Source organism: Lissotriton helveticus, chromosome 3_2, assembly GCF_964261635.1.
Source record: "Lissotriton helveticus chromosome 3_2, aLisHel1.1, whole genome shotgun sequence".
In the NCBI taxonomy this organism is placed as follows: Eukaryota; Metazoa; Chordata; class Amphibia; order Caudata; family Salamandridae; genus Lissotriton; species Lissotriton helveticus.
The window spans coordinates 152,530,677-152,558,382 of NC_136062.1; the positions used below are offsets into that span (position 1 = coordinate 152,530,677).

Genomic DNA, 27,706 nt, shown 5'->3' on the forward strand with positions numbered 1-27,706 from the left:
AGCAGGCAGCACATGAAGAAGAATCCCTCTCCTTATCTCGGTACAACGAGTACACTGGGCTTCTGCCCGAGGCAGGCATGAGAACAAGCAGCATACGGAAAAAAAATATCCCCTTACACATGAGTCCCACCACTAGACTCTTCCCTGAACCTCTCGGAGTCCCTGAGCAGAACAGGCATGCAGGGCATGGTGGGGACACCCCCTCCCAGTACATGAGTCCGGACACTGGACTCCTGTCTGTGCCTGCTGGGGTCCCTGGTCCAGTACACAGAGCAGGCAGGACACGGAGGAGACAACCCCTCCTACCAGTACACGAGTCTGGACACTGGACTCCTGTCTGTGCCTCCTGGGGTCCCTGGTCCAGTACACAGAGCAGGCAGGACACGGAGGAGACAACCCCTCCTACCAGTACACGAGTCTGGACACTGGACTCCTGTCTGTGCCTCCTGGGGTCCCTGGGGCACAGCACAGAGCAGGCAGGGCACGGAGGAGACACCCCCTCCCAGTGCACGAGTCTGGACACTGGACTCCTGTCTGTGCCTGCTGGGGTCCCTGGGGCACAGCATAGAGCAGACAGGGCATGAGGAGACACCCCCTCCCAGTACACAGCGCAGCCAGGACACAAAGGAGACACCCCCTCCTACCAGTACACGAGTCCGGTCACTGGACCCCTGCCTGTACCTCCTAGGGCAGCACAGAGAGAGAGCAGGCAGGGCAGGAAGAAAAGTCCTCTGTGGTCTTCCTGCACAAGGATGCTGTGACTGGACTCCTGTTTGGGCTAAGCACACAGAGCAGGCAGTGCGTGGCGGAGAAGACCCCCAAACCCCCTCCCACACACGCACACACACCTCTCTAGATGAGTCATTTCACCTGTCTCCTGTCAGCCCCTCCTGGAGGCGTACCCTACAAGGGGTAAAGAGAAAGCCCCAAAGAGTGACACGCGCGCACACTCGTACGTAAGTGCGGAGTGTTTGTTATTCAGCAAGCAGCCCCCACCCGGCGCCTGGGTACTTAAACGGAGGAGGCGAAGTAGGAGAGAGCAGAGGAGAGAGGGGCTGGAAGGGACCAGAGAGTCGGAGAGCAGACAAGTGAGAACTCCGGAGAAGCAGCAGCGAGAGATCCCCAGAGAGCAGAGCCCCATCCTCCCCCAGCCTCCTGACATGGCCCCGCTGTCCGTGCCCAGGCTGCTGCAGCTCGGCTGCCTCGCCTACCTGCTGCTCTCCGCCTTCATCGTAGCCACGGCCGCCGTCAAAGTCGACTACCACCAGTCCGAGCTGCACGGCAAGGTGCACGATATCAAAGTCAACCCCAGGAACAAACTCTGGGCCACAGGTATCTGTCTCGTCTTTCCCTCTCCTGGAGAGATAGCTAAGTGGGGGTAAAGTACTTGCTGAAGAGATAGAAGCTTGTATCAAACAGGATAGGGTAGAGGTTCAAATTCTTGCATGGTAGACCAGTGGGTTAATGCTCCTGATGCTCAGATCCGTGTGTGAGCCGCTCGCCGCTCATTCTAATTCTTTCCAGATAGTTCGCTATATTAAGGCACCTGCTGTAAAGACGAGTTTATTACTTGTGGATCTCAGGTTTCCTTCCCAGTAAGAGAGGTCAATGGGTTAATGTGTCAGCTGCAAAGAGCGCTGTGCACTCCCCGGGGTCACAGGTCTGATTCCAGTTTTGGCAGACTCACTCACTCTAATCCTTCTAAAGTTGATCAAACGAGTATCCCTGAATTGGGCAATACAGGATTTCATGCATCTGAGGGTCATAAAATGAGTGCAAGGAATGGGGGGAAAGTGTTTCTAGTGCAAGCAATGTAAAGTGCTTAGAAGATCTGGGAAATATACCGTGTGCTACATAACCACACGGGTTACCAATATTCCTCATTTGGCGTGCATCTCGCTGGGCATAACACACATCAGTACAGCGTGTGCTGTTCTAGCGCTATAAATCACCAGAGCGTGCGGGGCTGCGCACGTGCAGTTCCTTACACAGATCCGTGCTCCACGCCTGTTATGTTAGCGAATCTAATTTTTATTAATCAGAGACAGAGGAAACATGAGTCTGTCCACTTATAATCCCGTATTTCAGTTCTACAAATCCATCTCGGGCTTTTGATGACGTGGCAAAACACGAGAGCAAAGCTGGAGTGGTACGTCAACGCCATTCGAACCCCGAAACGACACTATATGGCCATGATTGACAGATTAGAAATTAATGATCTTTTTTTTATATGAGATGATAAATAGTAGCAGTATTTTAATGAATTTAAGGGCTTTTGTTTCATTCGTTTGAATGTGAAAGTGTAACGTGCTTGTCACATGGTGTTCAAATAATATTTGAACATTTGAAACGTTTAATCACAGCCTAAATCTACTTTATAATTCGTTTTCACAGTTTGATGAATAACGCACAAATTATGTGGTAGGTAGTGTAAAAGTATAGTTACTACAACAAACAAGGTAGGAAACGTAATTAATATAGCGCCAGATTGAAATACATTTTTCTTAGCAAGTGGTCAAAACAGCAGAAGGTAATCATGTTTAATGTACCTACAAAATACTCGTGTACGTTAATGTATGTATATATTGCCCGATATTAAAACTCGGTGAGTTAATGCGGCAGCTGCAGGGATATGTTTGCGATGCAACCTGCAGGAGGGAGGGCTTCATGGCCCGTCCTTTCATCTTTCGGGGGTCAGTACACTGACTGCCATTGAACTGCGTGGTAGGAGCACACGTTTCGTGCAGCAAAAAGAAGCCAATATTTTAGTACATTTAGTGATTATCGTGGCTGTTTATATTACATCTGCCCATCAGTTTCTGATTACATTCTGATGATTTCCTCCAACACCTTAAACAAACAGTATTAAACACCAAACCCTTATGTATTGATTTGCGCAAATCACTAAACTGAGTGCATTTTACAGCGATGCATCTTGTAAGACCCGGACTACGGTTTAAGAATTACAATATTCAGAACCACTGGAATTATGCAGCAGGGGATTGCCAAGTTATGCAGCAGAGTTGACGAAATTATGCGGCACATTGTACTATAGTATTACTTTATTCTTTTGTTATCTTTACACATGGTACCACTGCCTGGGCAAATATTGCACCTTATTTATTAGTACCAGTTTAAGACCCAAATACAGCAATAAGTAGATGAATATGGCCAGTAAATCTTGTGTGAAAGGCTGTCCTCTATGCAAAGACACATGCAAGCTTTTATTAACTTTTGATCCATTTGAGCCAGAAATAATTGTTTTTGTTCAAATCTACAGATTATGTAGCTAGTGATTGATTGTGTGACAAACGTGCAAAATCATAATTAATCTAAAAACACTGCAGCAGCAGAATAGCATATTACCAGTGCCCTGCTAATAATACTGAGCATTCAAGATACAAAAAAAACAGGAGAGTATATTTTCTTTGCAGTTTATGTCACACTACAGTGATTTGTCGGGTAGGAGGCCCAGGGTGCCTCTGCCTGTGCTGTTGTCTCTGCAGTTTTACATTTTTATTAGATTCACAGGTCTGGATGCTCTAACAGGGATGCAGAACGTGGTTTGATGCGAAAACTGGTTTTAAATGGTATTTTCTCCCTTTGCCTCGTGGGCAGACACCCTCCCTATCTCCTGCGGCACTGGTTGGCACCGGTCCTGGAGCTGCTTTCATCGAGCGCCATGCAATGAATGAATTAAACATCCGCTGCTAAGTCCAAGAGGAATGACATGTACTGTGTGTCCCTCAGTCAGGTCCTGTCCTTAGCCGAGAGGCAGGGATCTGAGCGGAATCGCCTTTTCACGAACTTTGCCAGATTAATAGCAAGTGACTGGTGGTTGTTACCCAGGGAGTCAGGTGCCCTCAACCAACACACAGCCCCCCTCCTCATACGCCTGACAGCACCTCCTACACGACACGTTCTAAGGAGCACCAGGTGTTCACCCTACAGCCAGACGGACTGTATCATGTACTGTGTGTCCTTTAGTCAGATACATTGTGTCACTGACTGGACCTTTTCACCTATAGTAGCCTGTAACATTGTTTAATTTAGGGCGTTTTACCTACAGTCAGTTATACTATATAAAGGACTAGATTTGTAACCTAATTACTCAAAAGAGGTTGTTATCATCTATAGTCAGACAGTGTGTCTATGATCTGACCCTTTAACCTCCAGTCTGAAAAAGTGTTTATCTTAGTAGGTTTTACTTACAGTCTGATATACTGTACAAAGGACTGGGTTGCTAACCTATATTGTTCAAAAGAATTGTTTTAATCTGCAGTAGGATACATTGCGTCTATACTTGGACTATTTAATCTACAGTTTGTAGTTAGGTTCAAAGAAGGCTGTTGCATTATGTAAAGGTCTTGTTCAGAATCTAGTCGCTAACAATGTTTACCGTAGTGGCCTTTAAAACTACAGCCTAACAATATTGTATCAAAAAGTGGACTGTTCAGTCAGTAACATTGTTTAGCGGAGTGGGCTTTACATTTTAACAATATGAGGACTGTGTAACCTTCAGTCAGTAACACTGTTTAATGGAGCGGGCTTTAAAACTACAGCCTAACAATATTGCATCTAAAAAGTGAACTGTTCAGCCAGTAACATTGTTTAAGGGAGAGGGCTTTAAAACTACAGGATAACAATATGTGCACTGTTTAACCTTCAGTGAGTCACATTAAAACTGCAGTCTAACAATATTGTATCAAGGAGTTGACTGTTTAACCTTCAGTCAGTCACAGTGTTTAATGGAGTGGGATTTAACTTGTAGGCTGACACGTTATCTGTAGGGCTCTATTAGTTAACCAACAGTCAGTAACATTGCTTAAAGGAGTGGACTTTATTTTCACTGAAGGGCTGGATTTTTTAACCTACTTTCCGTTGCACTCTTTGAAGAAATTGTATTTTTAAACTACAGTCTGATATATTATATCAAAGACTACATTGTTTTTTCCTATAGTCAATAAAATTGCTTTAAGGAGTAGGCGCCTAACCTATAGTTGAATACATTGCGTCAAAACTAGATTGCTTATCTAACGGGCAGTAACATTGTTTAAAGAAGTGATCATTTAAATAACAGACAGATGCATTGTGTCAAGTCCTGGGCAGTTAACTTATTGTGGGACACAGCAGATTAAAGACTGCTCTATATAGTCTCACGCAGGCTGTGTTGTATAAAGGGTGCCTGGTACCTAGCCTGCATTAAGAACGGAGTTGTTCCTTCAGCTATGTCCATTGTCTGACTATCTGTCCGTGCTATCTTCAATGAGACAGGTACATTGTACTAAGGACAGGAGATGCTTTACAGTGAGACTCACTGTATAACGGACTGAGATTCATGGTGTCTACATTATTGATCATAATGTATTAAGTGGTCGCCAGGTAAGCAATGGGACAGTAGACCTAGCGCATATACGGTTCAGATCTTTTCTGGTGGGATAAATCCTTTTGTTTAATTTCTTTCCTGTTCGAGCTATCTTCCCTGTGTACCTCCACAGAACTCACATCTGTCCTCAATTACCTGTAGTATCTCGGTCCACGCTCTAGGGCTACTCACTTCATCATCCAACTTTCATTTTCACTACTGTGGTGATGACACTTACCTTTGATATTTTATAATTCCCTCTGTTTCTCTGGCGCAATGCTCAATGGTAGTATGATTCAGATGCTGCATGTAAGAGCAGGCACCATAGGACTTTAATCTTGTGCGAGGATGCAATGTAGCATCTGTAGTCAGCCTCAGATACGTTCAGTAGCTTGTCTAAAGTTCCTTCACAAGATGTGGCTTTTCCAAATTCCCTAAGGTCAGGTACTAGCAGTCACAGCAATTGTAGCACCCAAACCTGATAGCACCAGCGACCTGTACTTTTGGATAGCGTTTGAGCAACGGTCTTCAAATGATTCAAGACGTCACTCTTCCAAATCTTTTGCGGGTGTGAAAGAACACTCAGGTTGTTGATCAGTCACACTGGCTACTGGTTTAGCAACAAATAAAATTCAGAGTTCTGTGTACAGAGGTCCTCTATTCATCAGAGAAAACATTTCAACATTACCCCTCCCCCACCCTTGCTCTTCCATGAGGCCAGAGGAGATAACATAGTGTTCCCTCATTGAGAGGGAAGATAAAAGAAGACGTTTCCCTCTCTCAACTAGCTCCCTTGCATTGGAATGGCATTCTCTACACCCTATTTTTTCCAAGAAGTCTTCTTCATCTTTATAAAACCTTTAAAATCCGGCTTTCCCCAAAGTAAGTTGTATATTTAACTTTAACAGGCCTCTAGTGGGCAGAGGTGTGGGTTAGAAATGTATTTAACGTAACTTAACATAGCACAAAATGAATTAATATATATTTATTTTTAAAAACTACAGTGAGGTGTACTTTATGAAAACCCCTTCCTCCCCAGTCTCCTGATTTTTTGGTCCATCCAAAAGCACAAGATGAAAGAGAAATACTCCGGTGGGTGGAGACAAAAGCGACTCTATTTATACTTTAAAAACATGGTAACAATAGGTCAAACATACAGATTCGTTGTGAAGCCAGGCCTAAAAATGGTAAAAATTAAAGATTCAGCCCTTCAAGTCATATAAAATGCATGTACCTTACTCGGGAAGTAGACTGTCTTGGATTCTAAGATAAAGGTATTTTTGACCTTCCTCTGTATTTCCTTCTCCACATGCACGGTGTCTAGCTGGACTTTACTCCAAAGCTCTTACTTGCCTGACATTCCATTCCCTACCAAGAAAGTGGGTAACCTGAGGAAGGGGGTGGCAAGCATAGGCCTAAGAGGCAAGCTATGGAGGGTGAGTGAGAGCACATGCACGCTCAACCCTCTCACACTCCTGCACATGGGGCGGCAAAGGCTCTTAAAGCACCTAGGGCAAACACCTTTCTAAACTCAAAGCCTAAAAGTGCATGTTTATCGCTCCAAATAAGGTAACATTGCAGGGGTTAATATTCTAGTTTTGCTTGGCTGTTGGCTAAATGAATGGAAAAACACTCAGTGGGCCATTTCCTTCTACTGAGTGAGTAAAAATCAAATGAAAGCCATGAATCTCGGTGGGTCCACTTAAAGGTCTATCTTTGAGTGCTGTTGAGCTAGGGTAATTTTGACACCAAATATGTCTAGTGCTTTGAATCTCGAAGCCTTAGATCAGGTGAGTTCTCTCGTCGCAGTGTGAGCCACAGTCTTTCAATTTTCAGCTACTGTGTAGTAATACAATTGGCGGTTAGTGTCCTTGTAATTAATGTACCAAAGCATTTACAAGTGGACCTATGAGTAAGCTTTTATACAAATTTAAAAAAGAAGACTTGAAGGAGGGGGTCTAGGGCAAGAGGACAATCAGAGGCGGTTCTACAGTAATTCAGATCCAGGTGGCTACATAGGACATCCCCAGGTGAGGTACATCACACACCCTCAAACTCATCAAAAACGACCGTTACAAATTCAGGGGAGGGTAAAATTACGCTCAGCCTGTGGTAGTAAACATTCTTGTACTGACCCTGGTGGCCAGGGTTACCTCTGCCGATATGTACTACTTGTATTGAAAGTCACCTAACCTTCCTTGACCTTATACAGGCCATAGGCCTGCTGCCTCCTTTGCAGGTCTGCTCTACTGACTGCTATGGTTGCCTCTTGTGGAAGACTATTGTCTCTTATTCATTAAAATATATAGATAGGATGGGCTTTAAGTCAATCCCTTTATCTTGATTGGATAGCTTTCTTGTCCATTTCATTTCCCAGCTTCTCATTTCATGTTATTCCAGCCTATTCGGATTTTGCGAGTTCGGTATTGGAAAGAACCCTTTTAAAAATCGTTTTGGCCAATGGTTTTAATACAAAACCCTCAGTACTGCAGTTGTAAAGCCAAAGCGTGAGACCGATTGGCTTTACCGATGCTTGTTCTATTTGATCACGAAGCCCCCATAAACCTTTCCCCGTGTCCTGCAATATCGTTATGAACATATTTATATGCAACATTATTGTTGTTGTAATTAGCGAGTTCTCTGAGTGCTGTAGTGAATGGGACTCGATCAGTTACCATTTAAACTGACTTGAGGCCCACTCATAAGCAACAAAAACACCTCACGTGTCCATGTGGTGTTGGGTTCAAATCAGGCCTACATACTCTGCTAACTCTCGAACACCTTAGTATAGAAGTTGGCACGGACACTGGAAAAGGTAAAAGACAAGTTTATTAAGACCCCATGGGGTGGTGATACATTCCCACAGCACCCTTCGGTAATGTAAGAAGTAGCACACCGAACATTGGTGCGCGACCTCTTTTATACAGTTTAATAGTAATAAAAAGATAGGCGGTTACAAGTTACACATTTTAGGTACATATAAGGTCATTTTTGGAACACAGCCAACGTGTGGGAGGAGCTTCAACAGCACTGGTCAGTTAGTATGAACATTCCTGAAGAGTGACCAATTGGTGCGTAATGCGCATGTGCGCTTGACCAGTACTAAAAATAGCCTGTTGCCGAGCAGACTAGTGACCATGGATATCGAGAAAGGACGAAAGGGCACACTGACCACGAGGCAGCGTGTTCATAGGAAACGGAAGTCGGAGGGATTCAAAATGGCCCCCGTTCGTTTTGGTCAAGTTAACAGAAAAGACCGTGTAGCTGTGCTAAACGCTAACTCAGGAGCTGCCAAAACACGACATCCAGATGAATCCGTTTTCTCTGTTGCCAGCGTGAAGCAAGTCCGCGCGTCGCCCTTCAGGTGGGCTGTTGACAGCAGATTACACCTGTCAGGCGTGGACTCGACCTGCCGGTGTAGCGTAAAAAACGTCAGAAAACAAAGCGTGCAGAGCTCGTCAGCCCCGAGAGTCCCACACAGACGCGCGCGGAATATTGTAAGAACCGGAGGGTTGGAGGGGCGGTCTTACAGGAGCGCGCACTGCTGCCAGCCCCAGCGCCTCTGCTATAACCTAACTCTAGGTGAACGATTTACAGAACTTGGGAGAATCAAAGTCATTGGAAAAATGCTGCTAAATTGAAACTACATATATCATCGTGAACAAGGGAGCTTGAACTCCCGAAACGCATAGATGCTATACATTGTCCTATAAAATAAAGTGAAGACTTTCTTTCTACCTCGGAGTGCCGGATGATTTCCTACTTGCATGTATTTGGGTGATCTAATATCCAATAAACATAAATATATATATACATATATATATATATATATGTATATATATATATATATACATACATAATATATATATATATATTCACTGAAAAAACCATAGGTTATAGACCATATATAGTTAGGAATTAGCATTTACAAAACCTTGAAAATTCACTGAAAAAACCATAGGTTATAGACCATATATAGTTAGGAATTAGCATTTAAAAAACCTTATTTTACTCACACAAAACCATTGAAATTCCATATATAGTTAGTTGCACTAACTATATATCGCGCACCCGCAATCCACTGCTGATCATGTCACATATTACATCATTCATGACATGGTCAGTGACATCACTGATGACATCACTGATGACATCTCAAATGACATCACTGATGACATCACTGATGACATCTCAAATGACATCACTGATGACATCACTGATAACATCTCAAATGACATCACTGATAACATCTCAAATGACATCACTGATGACATCTCATTTGAAATCAATGGTCACATCACTGATGATATCATTCATGTGACAATACAATGCATCTCCTCACACTTTAATATAACCTCTGTTACACCCAGTGTTAAATACAGAACATATTCTTTTAAACAATTGACACACCAATACTAGTTACTACATACGCACTCACTGATTCCTACGTCTACACACACATTCACTCATTCACCCATACAATCATTCATACATACAATCACTCATCTTTACAACACTATCATATGCACTCATACACCCTATACAGACACTCAGACTCTGCCACTCATCCTTGGAGTTACTCACACACCTAGTCAGTCCTGTAAAGAATCAATCACACTTCCATTTTCTAATCTATACAGTTAAACATAGAGTACCTTACATTTTCAAACATATTCTAACACATACTTACTCTCTTATAAATCATTGATACAAGAATACATTGATCTGCACAGAGTCACACATCTCCCAGCCAGCCACACACACACTCAGTCTCCCATACAAATACTTGGACAATCAATCAATAACCCATATAGTTACTCATATAGCTACTGATCAACACATGCAGCAGTTTACAGAATACCAGACATAATGATGCACAAATTAAGACAGTTTAGTCACTAACCTATGCATTCAGTGAGACACATTTAATCACTCACTCATACAGTCAGTCACGCACCTACTAAAACCTTCATTCAGACACTTATACATCCACTCATTTAGTTGTGATGTGATGTCATCAGTGATGTCATTTGAGATGTCATCAGTGATGTCATCAGTGATGTCATTTGAGATGTCATCAGTGATGTCATCAGTGATGTCACTGACCATGTCATGAATGATGTAATATGTGACATGATCAGCAGTGGATTGCGGGTGCGCGATATATAGTTAGTGCAACTAACTATATATGGAATTTCAATGGTTTTGTGTGAGTAAAATAAGGTTTTTTAAATGCTAATTCCTAACTATATATGGTCTATAACCTATGGTTTTTTCAGTGAATTTTCAAGGTTTTGTAAATGCTAATTCCTAACTATATATGGTCTATAACCTATGGTTTTTTCAGTGAATTTCAATGGTTTTTTAATAGCAAATATCATAAGCTGTCGAATGTCAAGTACGTGGTAAGTGAAAACATTTTCGTGTTTATGCACACTGATCTGCTTTGAATGGTGCCCCCCCCCTCATTTCTATTAGGAGTACTCTCTCTTTGCAGATAGTGAAAGGTAGTTAACGCAGGCGTTTGCCCCCGTTGTAATCCGTCGTGCCTGCTTCTCTCTCCATTTGATTGATTGTTATCCAAGTATTTACTGTTTTAGAATTAGTTCTCTTTGGTTCATTCTCTATTTACAAACACACACAGAGTCGCAATACTCTGTTTAGTCTTTCCAGATAACGAAAAATCGTGTAAAAAAAAAGAAAAGGAATCGAGCAAAATCAGTAGGCCACTAATGGGATCTCTTTTTGACCTCGCTAAAATAGAAACATTAGGAACAACCCCTCATGACAAATACAAAACTAGTGAGATGAACTGAACTCCACACAATGATGGCTGCAAAACAGCTCGGCTCCGCCACCCACCCCGCCCAAAATAACGATAAAGGACGGCTGCCATGATTGGTTGCGGAATGACCACGACGGAGCTACGAAATGGTGCTGCTCTCATGCTAACCCCAGCTTCAGTCTGAAACATCCAGAAACACTGTAGACTACCAATTCGATCAGTTCCGGTAGCGCCCCAATGTAACCCGGTAGAGAAGAACTAGCCCTCCCCTCTTTGACTGATGGTTCTTGTTGCCTGTCCCTTCTGTTGCCCTTTAACAGAACTATTTTGCCTGCTGAAAGGGGTTGTGTTCCGACCGCTGGTTGGTGGAGACATTTTGACTATATTCTGTACCTGCGTTGTCGCGTAATGCGTCATATGACGCGCCGCGTTAGCGCATCCGGAAGTCATCCGGGGCGCGCAGCGCGTAACGTAAGCATAACAAGTCATGTGACTTGTTAATAAAACTTTTCATTGGTTCATTTTACTTTTCTTATTGTAATGATGAAAGGCTTGGTCATATGACCTAAAAATTACGCTTTTCATTACTTCCGAACATTATTTTTTCTTAAATATATGTTATAATGTTCCAGGCTAATGTACTTTCCCGGAAATTTTACAACTGTCCTGCAAGTAAAATATATTCTTTTTTCGAGAAAAAGAGCGTTTCTTCGTCCCATGACGGAGCCGTTGAGCAAAAGAGGGTCGACCTGCTGTCTTAGTCGCCGATACGCCTGAATATGAGATTCTTATCGATCACTTTATGTTGCAGGAATAGAAAACACAACAGCCCTTGACCATTTATCTTTACTGCGTTCCTTCGTATTATACCTTTTACCCTTCATGTAATTGGTCTGCTTTATTTCACTTGCCTTTTAATGATTCTAAAACAGTCACTAATATTAAAAACTTTACCAATGTATATACTACTACCATGTTTTCTTTTAAAAACCTTTATTGTGAAAATGTCATTATACAAATACGAGCCTATAATCACGTGGGCCTGCCACAGAGCAAACTGTAATCGTATATGATGAATAGACACTTACACTGTAGAGGAACGTAACGGGCGGGCCATTAGGTTGCAAGAACTAAGGTGTCTAACAGTTACGGAATCGGTGGACGTACATTTTATAATTAAAATACGACAGGGCCAGTTACAATAAAATTATCTAGATATACATTTGCGGGCAAGTACCATGGGTGACGTTAATTCGAACTTTCAACAGTACAGTAATCAATAACACATCAGAACTTAATATCAATAGGGATGTCGAAATATTCAATCAATTCTCGTCCCCGCCCGCCATGTGCTTCAAAACTGCATACGTATCTCGTGATTTCAAGGTTCTGCAACCAGTACACAACAAGGAGTTACGAGTCCCATTTATTCTGGCGCCATTTTGAGCGAGGACGGGCAGGTCCAGGATATAGTCAAAATGTCTCTACCAACCATCGACTATGATGATCTTCATATGCTGTATTTATTAGAGTAACACTCATATGTCCACATGAAATTAATTTGCCACAATCTAAACATGTCATTTTAATCTTTCCAAAGTTCTTCTAAATATTTGGGACCGTTTCCCTTGCCTCTGAAGCTCTCAGTGCCACTTCTTTGATGAATGTACTAGCAGGTCAGGGGTTCTCCTCCAAATCTCTCTTTTATGCAGCACTATAATTAATTGGTGCCACCTCTCCATATGACGATGCATGGTATAGTTACCACAACTATATTTTTTTTCGGTTCCTCTGGAGAGTTCATCGTGGCAGATGAAGCGTGTAACGTACCGGGCATTTACCTTTTTTTGCATGTACAGGAAAGGAAAAAAAAATCGAGCGTCCGAGTTCTAAGGTGTCCCAGGGCCATTTTGGTGGACCAGGCCCAAATCCAAAGAACAGCCATCTCACAGGCTAATGGGGCGACCCACGCCGAGTTTCAGCATTGTAGGATGACCACACAAGTACAGCAACTTGCTAGACATCACCTCGGTGCCATCCGGATCTCGGCGCCCCACTGCAGATGAAGTGCCTCTCAACTATGAAACCACCACGGTGACATCCGGATCTTGGCGCGTTGTGCTGCCTTCGGCCTATTCGCACATCGGTCCGCTACTGACGCCATCTCACAGGCTAATGGGGCGACCCACGCCGAGTTTCAGCATTGTAGGATGACCACACCAGTACAGCAACTTGCTAGACATCACCTCGGTGCCATCCGGATCTCGGCGCCCCACTGCAGATGAAGTGCCTCTCAACTATGAAACCACCACGGTGACATCCGGATCTTGGCGCGTTGTGCTGCCTTCGGCCTATTCGCACATCGGTCCGCTACTGACGCCATCTCACAGGCTAATGGGGCGACCCACGCCGAGTTTCAGCATTGTAGGATGACCACACCAGTACAGCAACTTGCTAGACATCACCTCAGTGCCATCCGAATCTTGGCATCTCAACGCCTAGTAGTATCTTCCATACAAAAAATATTGTTACGCTGCCTTTGGCCCCATTCGCACATCAGTCCGCAACTTAGACACCACCTCGGTGCCATCCGGATCTTGGAATGTCAGCACCTTTTGGTGTCTTCTCGTCAGAAAATATTGTTGCGCTGCCTTTGGCCCCATTCGCACATCAGTCCGCTACTGACGCCATCTCACAGGCTAATGGGGCGCCCCACGCCGACTTTCAGCATTGTAGAATAACCACACCAGTACAGCAACTTGCTAGACATCACCTCGGTGCCATCCGGATCTCGGCGCCCCACTGCAGATGAAGTGCCTCTCAACTATGAAACCACCACGGTGACATCCGGATCTTGGCGCGTTGTGCTGCCTTCGGCCTATTCGCACATCGGTCCGCTACTGACGCCATCTCACAGGCTAATGGGGCGACCCACGCCGAGTTTCAGCATTGTAGGATGACCACACCAACTTGCTAGACATCACCTCAGTGCCATCCGAATCTTGGCATCTCAACGCCTAGTGGTATCTTCCATACAAAAAATATTGTTACGCTGCCTTTGGCCCCATTCGCACATCAGTCCGCAACTTAGACATCACCTCGGTGCCATCCGGATCTTGGCATCTCAGCGCCTTATGGTGTCAGTCAGAAAATATTGTTGTGCTGCCTTCGGCCTATTCGCACATCGGTCCGCTACTGACGCCATCTCACAGGCCAACGGGGCGCCCCACGCCGACTTTCAGCATTGTAGGATGGCCACACCAGTGCGGCAACTTGCTACACACCACCTCGGTGCCATCCGGATCTTGGCATCTCAGCGCCTTGTGGTGTCTTCTACTCCGGAAATATAGTAGAAAATATTGTTGCGCTGCCTTTGGCCCCATTCACACATCAGTCCGCTACTGACACCATCTCACAGGCCAACGGGGCGCCCCACGCCGACTTTCAACATTGTAGGATGGCCACAGAAGTGCGACAACTTACTAGACACCACCTCGGTGCCATCCGGATCTTGGCGCGTTGTGCTGCCTTCGGCCTATTCGCACATCGGTCCGCTACTGACGCAAACTCACAGGCCAACGGGGCGCCCCACGCCGACTTTCAGCATTGTAGGATGGCCACACCAGTGCGGCAACTTGCTACACACCACCTCGGTGCCATCCGGATCTTGGCGCGTAGTGAAGCTGCAGCAGCTGCAAATAAGCTTCAGACAGTGTTACAACCGCTGCTCAGAACTCTCAACTATGACACCACCTCGGTGCCATCCGGATCTTGGCGCGTTGTATTGCCTTCGGCCTATTCGCACATCGGTCCGCTACTGACGCCGCCTCACGTGCCAACGTATTTTCTCCGCATTTTATACCCTATGCCGCATAACAGGTCATGTGACTTGTTTATAAAACTTTTCATTGGTTCATTTTACTTTTGGTTTCCTAATGATGGAAGGCTTGATCATATGACCTAAAAACAACACTTTTCATTGGATGAAAACTTTTTTTTTCCCCCAAACGATGAAAGCCCCACCTTGTTTCTGGATGTTTCAGACTAAACTGGCGTCACCATGAGAGCACCACCATCTCGTAGCTCCGTCGTGGTCATTCCGCGAGCAATCATGGCAGCCGCTCCCCACCAGAAGCCTGCAGGAGTCGGGGCCCCCAAAACTTTTGATGAATTCTCAAGGCGGAGGGGACGCTTTCGAGAATGGGGTCCAAGACCTAGCAGACAAGCGTCCGATTTCCAAGGTGTCCCAGGGCCATTTCAGTGGACCACGCCCAAAAAGGAAAGAGCCTGCCGCCATTTTGAGAGTCCTGTGGCAGCCGCCTATCGCTGCACCGCAAGAGTGGGCGCAACTCAGCTGAATGGCGGATTTTGACACAGTGGACCAAAAGCGGACGGAATGGCAACTGAAACGGTAAAGGGGCGCCCCACTAAAACAGATGAGACTCCACCTGGAGAGGCCCGTTCACGCCGCCTCCCCCGGGGCGCTCCACGCCGTTATTCGGAGCAGCATTGTAGGATACCAAAACCAGTGCGGCAACTTACTGGACATCACCTTGGTGCCATCGTTCTGCTGCCTTGGAACTATTCGCACAACAGTTTGCTACTGATGACCCACCCCCCGCGACGCCCCACGCCGTTATTTGCTGGGTGGCAACTTACTAGACATCACTTTCGTGTCATCTAGATTTCGGCGCGTTCTGCTGCCTTGGAACTATTCGCACAACAGTTTGCTACTGATGACCCACCCCCCGCGACGCCCCACGCCGGAAATCTGGACGTTGTGCTGCGTTGGGACTATTCGCACAGCCGACCGCTACTTCGTTGTTTTTCTCTAAAAATGTTTATATGTTATTACTATTTTTGTTTTCTTGTATATATTTATAAATTATTAAAGTTTTATAATCTTACTACTTTGTCGGAGTGCTATATATTTTTAATGTGACACATAATTGTAAAAACTTTGATGTACAAAGAGTCATCCCTGGAATCTTCCGCTTCACGCTCGGTCCCCTCCCCAATCACAATACAGGATGGTTTTCAGATAATAGCAACGCTTCTGCTGTGACGGATCTCATCGAGTGTGGGCCTTGATCTACTATAACTCCTTTGAAGAGGGGTGATTCTTTACAGCTGTGGCCATAAACTACATCTGCAGGGCTAGCTGATAGCCTAGGACCGGCCTGGACAATCGGACACAGAGGAAAAGGAGTGTCAGAGGGTGCGGTAGTGAATAGGGCGAAAGGGAGGTGTCGGGCGGGCACAGGGTGTGATTCTCAGGGAAGAGCAGCGCAGATGGGGGGAGGTTTATTACCCATGCATAAGACAGAGAGCGGGGGTGACCACTGCCTGGGTGAGATGCTTGCGAGGGTGGGGAGCCATGCTAAGGATCGACAGCGTGCACAGAGTGGGTCTGGTCAAGGCATCTAAAATGGCTGCCGTGCACGACAAAAGTGTGGCATTTGAAAAAAGACAAGATGGCGCACACAATGTTTTTCAACAATTCCTGATTTCCTTCGAATTGAACGTTAACAGACGTTGGGGCATATTACCAAAGTTAAGCGATATTTATCCCTAACGATGCATTGCAAAGATTTTTTTACCGTCAGAAATTATCGCAGATAAACCTTGCTATTATCAAGGTTTATCGCAAATACGATAAAAAACGAGCGCAATGCATTAATATCGCTGAAAACTCCGCGATATTCATGCATTACCGAGCTAATGCTCTTAGCCATGTTATCCACCTCCCATTGGATAACATGGCTAAGAACTGCTCAGGGCAGCTGTTACTTTTTGGAGATATTCGCGCTTATCTCGAATATTTCCAAAAGTTGATAATAGGAGATAGCGATGTTAGCGACTGTTTCCAGTCGCTAACATCTTGGCATGCCCACTTTGCATGTCATTAGTGATAAATATCACTCACATGCAAAGTGGGACCCAAGATGGTCGCTATCTCCTACTAGCCGTCGCTAACTGGTGTTAGCAACACCTAGGTAATACAGATATAATTTTATCTCCGCGAAGCGGAGCGCTGTTACAGATATATATCTTGTTTTTGAACGTTAATTTCTCAAAATGCACTGAAGCACATATATTGAGACATAGCAAAGGCACATCGGGCTACCAGTCCCTAATATTTTACCAAGTTTCGTGCAAATCCATTCAGCCGTTCGATTATTATTATTATTTTTTTTTTTTGCCCCGCGGGGCCCTTTTAAAACCTCCACATCAAACCTAGGGGGTCAGCGAGGATCTACTATGCCCCCTTATGGTCATTTGCCCCTTCGCTTTGGCCTCCTCTTGTCTCTCGATCCTACCGAGAGACAAGATGGCGGCCGCTACGTACTGTTTGGAATGTTTACAGACACCGGAGAGCCAATCAGCTTCGCTTCGCAAAGCTCCGTAACGCGAAAAGTACGCGAAGCGGTGCGCTGTTACAGATATATATCTTTTTTTGAACGTTAATTTCTCAAAATCCACTGAAGCACATATATTGAGACCTAGCAAAGGCACATCGGGCTACCAGTCCCTACAATTTTGCCAAGTTTCGTGCAAATCCATTCAGCCGTTCGATTATTATTATTATTATTTTTTTTTGCCCCGCGGGGCCCTTTTAAAACCTCCACATCAAACCTAGGGGGTCAGCGAGGATCTACTATGCCCCCTTATAGTTATTTCCCCCTTTGTTTTGACCTCCTCTTGTCTCTCGATCCTACCGAGAGACAAGATGGCGGCCGCTACGGACTGTTTGGAATGTTGACAGACGCCGGAGAACCAATCAGCTTCGCTTCACAAAGCTCCGTTGCGCGAAAAGTCCGCGAACCAGTGCGCTGCCTGGTCCGCGCTTACAGATATATATCTTTTTTTAAACGTTAATTTCTCAAAATCCACTGGAGCACATATATTGAGACCTACAAAAGGCACATCGGGCTACCAGTCCCTACAATTTTGCCAAGTTTCGTGCAAATCCATTCAGCCGTTCGGGCTAAAAGTGAGGCCAACCGCCCTATGGAAAACTCAATGTTAAAAACACGTTTTGGGACCCCCCTTTTTTCTCGGCCCCCACTGGACGAACCCCCCCCAAATTTTTAAGGGCTGCTCAGAAACAAAATGTGCCAGTTTCCTGAAAATTTCAGCCAATTCCGTCCACAAACGCCAAAGTTATTAGACATAGAATTTTCAAAAAACCCATAGAGAAAAAATCCTAACTATATATACCTACTGGCGACCGCCAGTAGGTAATATATATATATATATATATATATATATATATATATATATATATATATATATACACACATGATGGGACGGCGATGAAAGGGGTCATGATGGTATCGGCAGGGGCGTAACACAGGCCTGGTGACCAATTCCTGGCCCCTGATTATAATTGTCATGACTCATGACGCGCAATGCGGATTAGAGTAAGGTGTGGCACTTGCATCCAACAACATGACAAGACCCAGCAGCAATGCTCCTATGCAGGCCAGGACTGTCCGAAGTCCACTGCGTCACCGACCGGGCCTGCCCTGTAGCCATAATTTAAATTATTTAAATTGCACCCCGGCCCCCTACCTGGCTAGCTAGCCTTGCGCTGGCCGCAGCCTCTCTGCCCGTCCCACTTTCGGCCTTGCGCCGGCTAACAGAACTGTGAGCTTCTGCAGCCTGCAGGCCAGGCCCAGGCCCCGCCGCCAGACCTTTCTCAGGTCAGGACCAGCGGTAGAAGTGGGCGGGGACGGAAGGGCACGGCGTGCCCCTACTTTTACAAACTATTTCAGTCCGTTCCCCTACTTCTTTCTTTTAAAAAATCGTCCCGGGACGGCAAGAATAGTCCTACTTAACGATAACTTTTTCATTCAGCTTCCAGGGGCTGCTCGCACTTCTCTGGTGAACTCCAGAGGGCTGCAGCAGCCCCTCCCTCAGCTCCACAGACCGTGGGCAGCCCATTGTCATTCTGATTGAGGCTGATTAGCCTCTTTCGAATGACAATGAGCCCGCCGTCTGCCTTTGACGATGGTGTGCCGATCTTTTGTGGATCTGGAGATTGAGGGACAGTGTTCTGAGAGACAAATCCCCCTCCTTTGAGTGTCCTGGTGTGAAGACCTTTTCACTTTTAGGATACTGCGTCATCAGTGAATTAAATAGATCATTTTTCAGGATATAATATGTCTTCTGTAAAAACCTCTAGTCCAGATCCTCCAAATATACCCCAGTTTACAAAGTGCCCTTATTGTTCAAGCTTACAAAAAAACCTCTAACACGATGCACGCCAGGTGTTAACGCAGTCCGGTGGAAGACGCACATGCAGGGAATTTGTGGTACAACGCGTTTTCTTTCCTGTTTGCAATGAGGTCAGAGTTAGTAATGACAGAGGAGCTTTCCCCAAAAAGAGTACTCTGGGGAACTTGCCCCCTTGTGTAATTTCTCCATGTTGTACACAGAGTGAACAGGGCAGGAACAGTGATGGGACAGAAGAGGCGACGGGAAAGAAGAGTAATGGGGCAGGAAAGGTGACCGGGCAGAAGAAGTAACGGGCAGGAGAAGTGACAGCGTAGAAGAAGTGACAGGGCAGGAGCAGTGACGGGGCAGGAGCAGTGACTGGGCAGGAGAGGCAACAGGAAAGGAGAGGTGAGTGGGAAGGAGTGGTGACCGGGCGCAAGTGGTCACCAGCGCGAGAGGTGACCGGGCGCGAGTGGTGACCGGGCGCGAGTGGTGACCGGGCGCGAGTGGTGACCGGGCAGGAGTGGTGACCGGGCGGGAGTGGTGATCGGGCAGGAGAGGTTACTGGGCAGAAGCAGTGATTAGGCATGAGCAGGAGCAGTCATAGGGCATGAGTGGTGATCAGGGCATGAGCAGTGAACAGGGCATGAGCGGTGAACAGGGCAGGAGAAGTGACGGGGCAGGAGGGGGTAGGGAAATTGACGAGGCAGGAGCGTTGATCGTGCATGAGCAGGAGTTCTGACTGGACAGAAGCAGTGAAAGGGCAGGAGCAGTGACGGGCGGGGGCAGTGACGGGGCAGGAGCAGTGACGGGGCAGGAGCAGTGACTGGGCAGGAGAGGCAACAGGAAAGGAGAGGTGAGTGGGCATGAGTGGTGACTGGGCACGAGTGGTGACCGGGCGGGAGTGGTGACAGGGCGGGAGTGGTGACTGGGCGGGAGTGGTGATAGGGCAGGAGTGGTGACAGGGCAGGAGTGGTGACAGGGCAGGAGTGGTGACCGGGCAGGAGTGGTGACCGGGCAGGAGCGGTGAATGGGGCAGGAGCAGTGAACGGGGCAGGAACGGTGAACAGGGCAGGAGAAGCGAGGGGGCAGGAGCAGTGACTGGGCAGGAGCAGTGACGGGGCAGGAGAGGCGACAGGGCAGGAGAGGCGGCAGGAGAGGCGACAGGGCAGGAGAGGTGACAGGGCCGGAAAAGCGACTGGGCAGTAGAAGTGACGGACAGGTGACGTAACGGGGCAGGAGAGGCAAGAGGAAAGGAGATGTGAGTGGGCGGGAGTGGTGACCGGGCAGGAGAAGTGACCGGCAGGAGAGGTGACCGGGCAGGAGAGGTAACCGGGCAGGAGAGGTGACTGGGCTGAAACAGTGATTAGGCATGAGCAGGAGCAGTCATAGGGCATGAGCGGTGATCAGGGCATGAGCGGTGATCAGGGCATGAGCGGTGAACAGGGCAGGAGCGGTGAACAGGGCAGGAGCGGTGAACAGGGCAGGAGCGGTGAACAGGGCAGGAGCGGTGAGGGGGCAGGAGCGGTGACGGGGCAGGAGCAGTGACGGGGCAGGAGAAGTGACGGGGCAGGAGAAGTGACGGGGCAGGAGAGGTGACGGGCAGGAGAAGTGATTAGGCATGAGCAGGAGCAGATAACGGGTAGGAGCAGATAATGGGCCGGAACAGTGAACGGGCAGGAGTAGTGAATGGGCAGGAGCAGTGACTGGACAGGAGCAGTGAACGGGAAGGAGCAGTGACGGGGCAGGAGAAAGTGACAGGGCAGGAGAAGTGACTAGTACTTATGTTCCTTGCCTATTTATTTATATACTATTGCATAACATCCACTGATGTGTCTGCAAAGCATACCTGTTGCCCTTTAATTTGTGTCCTGAAATTTGACCTCCTGTCCTTAATTTTTGTTGTGAATTTTGACCCCTTGTCCTGAACTTTTACATTCCCCATTCTAAATTTGCACCCATGCCAGTTGGCCACCCTACTCTGCAGTGCCCACGACCTCCTCCCCCTTCCCTTCTATCTAGGGGCCTGCAAAGCAACACTGAAAGGGCCATCAGACCACTGTGAATTAACTGGTGACACAACAGAGCAGAGCAGATTGTTGACAATGCAATATCGGCTCTTGATTAGCAGTGGATTCCAGAACAAGAAGCGTAAAATCATCTGTGTAGAGGATGCTGTGGTGCAGGGAGGCACACAAACTAGTTTAACAAACTGTGCACCCTAAACTTGAAACATAGTGATCCATGACATTTATATCTACTAAGCATACATATCTGCAGTACTGCATTGAAAAAGGTAACAATGCCGGACTGGCCATTCCAGGCATCAGGCGTTTCCCTGGGCGACTGGAAGGGTAGGGGGCCAGTTTAGTTTGGGGGGCCGGTTTTGTACAAGTGCAGGAGTTTTAAAAACACTGCAAAGTTCTTTGTATATTCAGCAGCTTTCGGTCAACAATACAAGTGCCAAGATAACTTTGGTGATCAATGTACCTGCTGGAGAGAGATGGGAGCATGTTTTGTCTAGTAGCTGTTTTACTCACCTAAGGTAGCACAGAGGGGTAAGAGGCCTGCTGGAAAGAATGTGTACCATGCATATCAAAGAGCAATATTTTATGTGCATAGTTCAGTGGGTACTGCTTTGTGTTCACTTCCCGAATGAAAGGACACTTGAATACATATGGCCTGGCAGTTCGGGCTGGACTGGTCCCATTGGGCGTAGGATCAAGACTGATTTGCATATGGCTGGGGCCAAACTGGAATGGCATGGTGAGCAAAAAAAAGATAGATTTAGGCCCAGATCTCTGTACTGGGGTGAACGTATGATATTGTTCTGCATTCTGTCCACCAGTTGTTCTGGATTTCTGAACAATGAGAGTAAAAGCATTAAGGGAACATGTTGTTCGTGCTTATATTTCACACACTTTACATAAACCTGTATTCCCTATGACTGTTTGCTTTTTCCTGAATTAAACCTCAAATAAACATGTTTATCCATTGTTTCAATGAAATAACGTTATAAGCTGTAACTTGTCAGTGAAATGTAAACGTACTAAAAATGGTATGTTTTGCTATTTCTAGCCACACCCCTGACTCCGCCCACTGATCCAATCTTTGGTTATTCCCGCCCCTGAGTCTCCACCCACAGTTCCCCTACTTTTTTTGCCCCACTTCGACCACTGGTCAGGACAGGTGTCAAGTGAGTCAGAGTCTGTGTCCGACTCGGTCCGAGCCTAGGCTAATTAGATGTCTGAGAGGGAACACAGCAGCCCCGGCATGCGGGACCGGGCAAGGCCTGGCTTTAGGAACTTATACATGGTGCGCGTGCTCTTGAAAATGGTGCGTGCGGGGCCCCGGTCGGGGCCTGGCCTGAGAGACTAGTTTAATGATGCGCGGGCACCGGCTGGGGCCCCGTGAGGCTCTTAAGAAACTGTGCAGGGCCTCGTCCGGGGCCCCTGAGGCTCATGCAAATGGCGAGGCAGGGCTTTATTCATGGTGTGCAGTGCGAGGCTCAGTCTCTTTCAATTGAATAAAGTACGGGGTGGGTGCGCGTCAGGTCAGGACTTTTCAAAGTCCACTGCGTCACCGGCCGGGCCTTTAGCCATAATTTAAATGATTTGCACCCCGGCCCTGGGCCCCCTACCTGGCTGGCTAGCCTTGCGCTGACTGCAGCCTCTCTGCCCGTCCTGCTTGCGGCCTTGCTCCTAACAGTTACAGAACTGTGAGCTGCAGGCCAGGCGCCCAGACCTCAGGTCAGGTGTCAGGTGAGTCTGTGTCCGAGTCTGACGGTCCGAGCCTAGGCTAATTAGGGAACACAGCGGCCGCGGCATCGCATAATTTCAGTAGTTCTGGTCATTATTTGTCAGACATAAATTGCATGTAGAAATTGATCTTTTTCTTCCTCGCAGCAGTCTATGGTAAGATGTTTCGTCGGACTCAAGTGTGAGCCGAACCTTAATATGGGCGCCTAATTCCATTCTGTCTTTGCACATTGGGATGCCTTACCCCAAGATATGCTGCCCAGAAGTCTTGTGTTTCGCAAGGCTTCAGTTTGCAATGTGGGTGTAAAGAATCCTGATAGGCAAACACTGCTGCCTTCTCTTTCCACTTTGTCACGAATCGACAAGATACTAGGGCTTGTCGCACATTCACTTGCACCAAAAATAAGTAAGGGCATGGGGTATTCCCACAATGAAAAGACACCCAACAAGTATTTATTGAGCAGGAATTGCACTGATTTTAATCAATCACACAATAAAAATGTATTCATTCATTCATTCACTAAACAATCACCCTGAGGAAGAAAGGCGATACATACACACAGACATGGAAACTATGGAAGAGCAAAGTATGAAGGCCTTTTATCCTGGGCTGAGAAATCTTAGTACTTTCAATTGATAGGAGGTGGATGCACAAGAACTACTACACTTACAGGGCAGAAGACTATGCATCAATTAAAAGATAGTATTTGACATTTGGTAGCCGTGATTGTTGGGCTTGTTCAAACGTCACTCAGGTGAAGTTCAGTTTAGCGCCCGGTGCTTTTGTTTTTTTCCTTCCTTGGTCCCTCTGGAATTCGACCCTGATAAGCAGGACTTGGGCTTTTACCTTCACTTTATTTTGTTGTGTCAGTTTTCCATGATAGGTAATGGAATATTGACCTGCCTCTACATGCACTATCCGACCTGGCTCTTTGGCTACATCCAAAGTACTCACTGTCAGGAATGCGCCAAGGGCAGATCCTCCACAGTCTCCAATCCTTTCCTGCTTTTCGAATATTTCTCAGACAAAATCAGATCGTACTGCACTTGTACATCAATCCCTGTAGTCCCCTGGATGCAATACTAACACTCACCTGCTTCATCACACAGCATCCTGCTCAGCTCTTCAGGTGTATCCTGGTAGCTGGGGGCCATGTCACAGCATTTTCTCATTTCTCAGTTGGTAAACAGTAGTCAGGGTTGTCGACTAACTGTTGTGGGAATGTTCATGATGCCTAAGTAATCTGGGGTTTGTGTCATTATACAGAAGCCAAAGGGTTCTTTATAGAGCTCTCTGTGTCATTGGAGACTCCGAGACTGTAACCAATCCACACCCCTCCATCAAAACATCACTTGTATGTCTCTCTCCTTTCTGTTTCTTTTCATCAATAGTGTAATCATTAGTCTGACATTCTTACACTCTCGAAGATCGCTACATTGGAGAGAAAGTGTTCACTACAGCAATAACCAACAGCTCTCAACTCTCAAAGTTCCTGACACTCCTGTTCTCCTGCCACTTTGAGCTCTCCTTCTTGTTGCTAGACACATGACACATCTTTCCCTTATGCCTTTTCTCCATCTGGCAAAGTAGCTCCTCCCCTCCTCTGCTCTCCTACCCTAATGGTGTAATACCTCCACCATTCCCTCCTCCTCCTCTGTAGCAGTGAATTCTTTTTTTTTTTACAGAGGATTACATTTTTTTAACTTTATTGTGTATGTGCTATTTCCGACACCCCAAGAATGTGAAGCTGAGTTTGAAAATGTGGGCAAACAGAATAATTATCCATCTTTGCATAATAGTGTCATATACATAGCACTTTGGAAGTTCATCCTTGTATTATATGGGATGAAGAAAAAAATATCTCAACTCTACATGCAGTCTAAGATAAGTTCACTTATTTGTTTAAATGCAAAGACAGTAGGTCTTACTTTAATATTCTATTGCATGGAAGGATCTGTTATGCATGCTTATATTTTCATCAAACTCAAAAGGTAATGGGACGAATGCTTACAATTTGTTTTACCACTGACAATTGCTAAGAGTAGCATTCCACACCATCATTCTTCTGAACTCCATTTCGCCTTAGTTTGGGCTCAGCCATATGCAAATCAGTCTTGACGCTGCTTCAATAGCAACAATCCAAAGTGGTACATGGCGGGCCGCGCCGCCGGGGGAGGGTGAGGGGAGGGGCCCCCTCCATGTGCTTTGCAGGGGGGCCCCCTCAAGTTTTTTTACGCCACTGTCGGAGGCAAAAGGCGTAGAGTCGAGGACATATGGCCAATGTGAAGGTCGGCAACAACCCCCAAAGAAATGGCCGCAAGGAAAAGTGCATTAGTGAATCTGTTCTAGCTTACTTTTTTTGGTCACAAAGACACCCCATAATATTAAGATAGCTTAGGTGGGCGAGGCTGCCAAGTCACCTATTTGGATATCTGTGTCTAGCAAGCAAGTCTCGGGGTACAGTGGTAGGACCGTAGCTCAGGTGGTTAATACACCAGCTGCACAACTCTGTGGATCCCTGGTCTTAAGTTGGCGCATTTACATTTACACATTAAGTGAAAGGTGTTTGTTCTATGTAAGGTCGCTTAGGAGGTTAAAACATTGTTGTTGCATGGGCCAGACGCACTATACAGGTTTTAATACGAGTGCTGGCAAAAAATTATAGTCAGGGCTTTAAGTGGGGGGGGGGTCCGTGTGGGTCTGAGCCCCCCCCCAGCTTTTTTGGGGGGCCTCAAAAGGGGGATCTAGGGGGCTCTATTTTCGGGCCTCAAAGGTCAAAGGTAGGATGACCAGACATTCTGGTTTTTGTTTGGTGTTACTAGTGTAGGTAACGTCTTGATAGTGAAATAATGGCAATTTCGTTTTTCACTATTGAAAGGCTATCTTGCCCACAGGATAACATGGGGAATGCTGTGTAACATGTTTACCTGCATATCTTCCCATAAAGGCAAGATAGACATATGGAATCTAGTATCCTTGAACTCAGAATTTAATAACATATCCTTTAGTGAAAATGTTTTTTTAAATTCTAAGTTTGGAAATAGCACTTTTAGAAAGTGGCTATTTTCCTGTTCAACCTTTCCGTGTGCCTCTGCCTGGTTGTGTATTGACTGTCTGGTTTGTGAGTGACAGGGGCTGGGGGGCGGCTCCTGGGAGCTGGCTGAGTCAGCAAAAGGCTGAATAGATCCATCTGCAGGTACTCTACATGCAGATGGGTGCACTCTGCCAGTGCACCTCTTCTTCCTTTGTGAGTGTGGGCCAGGGCCATCAGCATTGGGGGAGGCAGGCACAGCCCTATTGAGACTCAAGTGCTACTCCTCCCACCACTCTGCTATGGTGTGCTGTGAGTTGGCTGGCAAAAGGTAGAAATCCTGCACTAGATTTCTAAGTAATGTAAATCATTTTTACATGTTTTAAAGTGTTTGGTATTTTATGGCTTATACTAAATAAATATACCTTTTTGCCTATTTTAGTATCCTTTGCTGAATGCGACTTCATGATTTTCTTAAGCACACAATGCTAGTTATCTTTATTTAGACCACGCCCCTACTCAGATAGGCCACACCCTTTTAAGAAATTTGCCACGTCCCTTTTAGAGCACCACCAGTTTTTTTCCCACTTAAAGCCCTGAGTATAGTGCATTATTCACCGGCTGCGAACAGCGGAGTGTAAACTGCAAGTTATATTAGAGAACCCATTCTCGCCAGGACAGATCTCGGAAAACAATGAATCACCAGCTATTACCACTAACTATATTCACTGGATAGATCAGTACCCAAATGTTTCCTGAAAACACGGAACAGATGTGGCCTTGTTTCTCACATTTAAACGAAGAGGCCTCAACTGGAGCACTGTCTCCTGAGCCACTCTGGCACTTTCCAGAAGGGAGCCCTCCATCTGTTCGCTCTTGTTCGAGCAGTGCAACTGCTTCCACATGGCCTCAGGGAGACTGGGCCAGCTGTGGCATTGTAGGTTTCACATGTGACTCAGCAACAGGCAGAGAACTGACGCTACATCACCCACATGCCAGTTTCCACAAGATAGTTTAGTAGATTTAGTTTTAATTTTGTAAACGTTTATGCAAATATCTTGGATTAGTTCAATACAAAAGGAAACATTTATAAGGGACCAAGTGGAAGGGCGTGTTGTACTTTCATGTGTCCCAATATCATATATAGCACTCATGGCTGATCTGTGCTAAGGCAAAAACTCACTTGTGTGTACCGGGCACAAACCCAGGCTACCCGCTTGGTTACTATAATGAGCTGCAGGCGTGAACCTGTGCCTGCCCTGGGAGACGAGAACAAATACAGGAACGCCATGAACGGATACCTAAAAGCCACCAAGCAGACCATCATCAAGAACAAAATCCCCACCAACGCAAGCAATGCAAAAGAAAACTTCAACATCATACAGCAGTTCACCAAACCTCCCCAGCGCAGCTGCTGACGTCACTCCTTCTCAGGTCCTCTGCAACAAGCTCAGTGCCTACTTTCCTCTGAAAATCAAAGCCCACTACGACAACTTCAGCGAACAGACGCTGGAATCAACACCGCTCTCCAACACCAACAACCAGC

The 27,706-nt window shown here is 46.2% G+C and overlaps 1 protein-coding gene across 1 annotated transcript in view; it reads left to right on the forward strand.

Annotated features, from left to right (window-relative positions):
• Positions 1 to 1,043: 1,043 nt before the first annotated feature.
• NMB (neuromedin B) overlaps positions 1,044 to 27,706 on the forward strand; it is an 81,390-nt gene continuing 54,727 nt past the window's right edge. Inside the window, exon 1 of the mRNA XM_078684615.1 lies at positions 1,044 to 1,332. Within this exon, the coding sequence (XP_078540741.1) occupies positions 1,161 to 1,332 (172 nt within the window). The 5' untranslated portion in view covers positions 1,044 to 1,160. The remainder of the gene's footprint in view (positions 1,333 to 27,706) is intronic.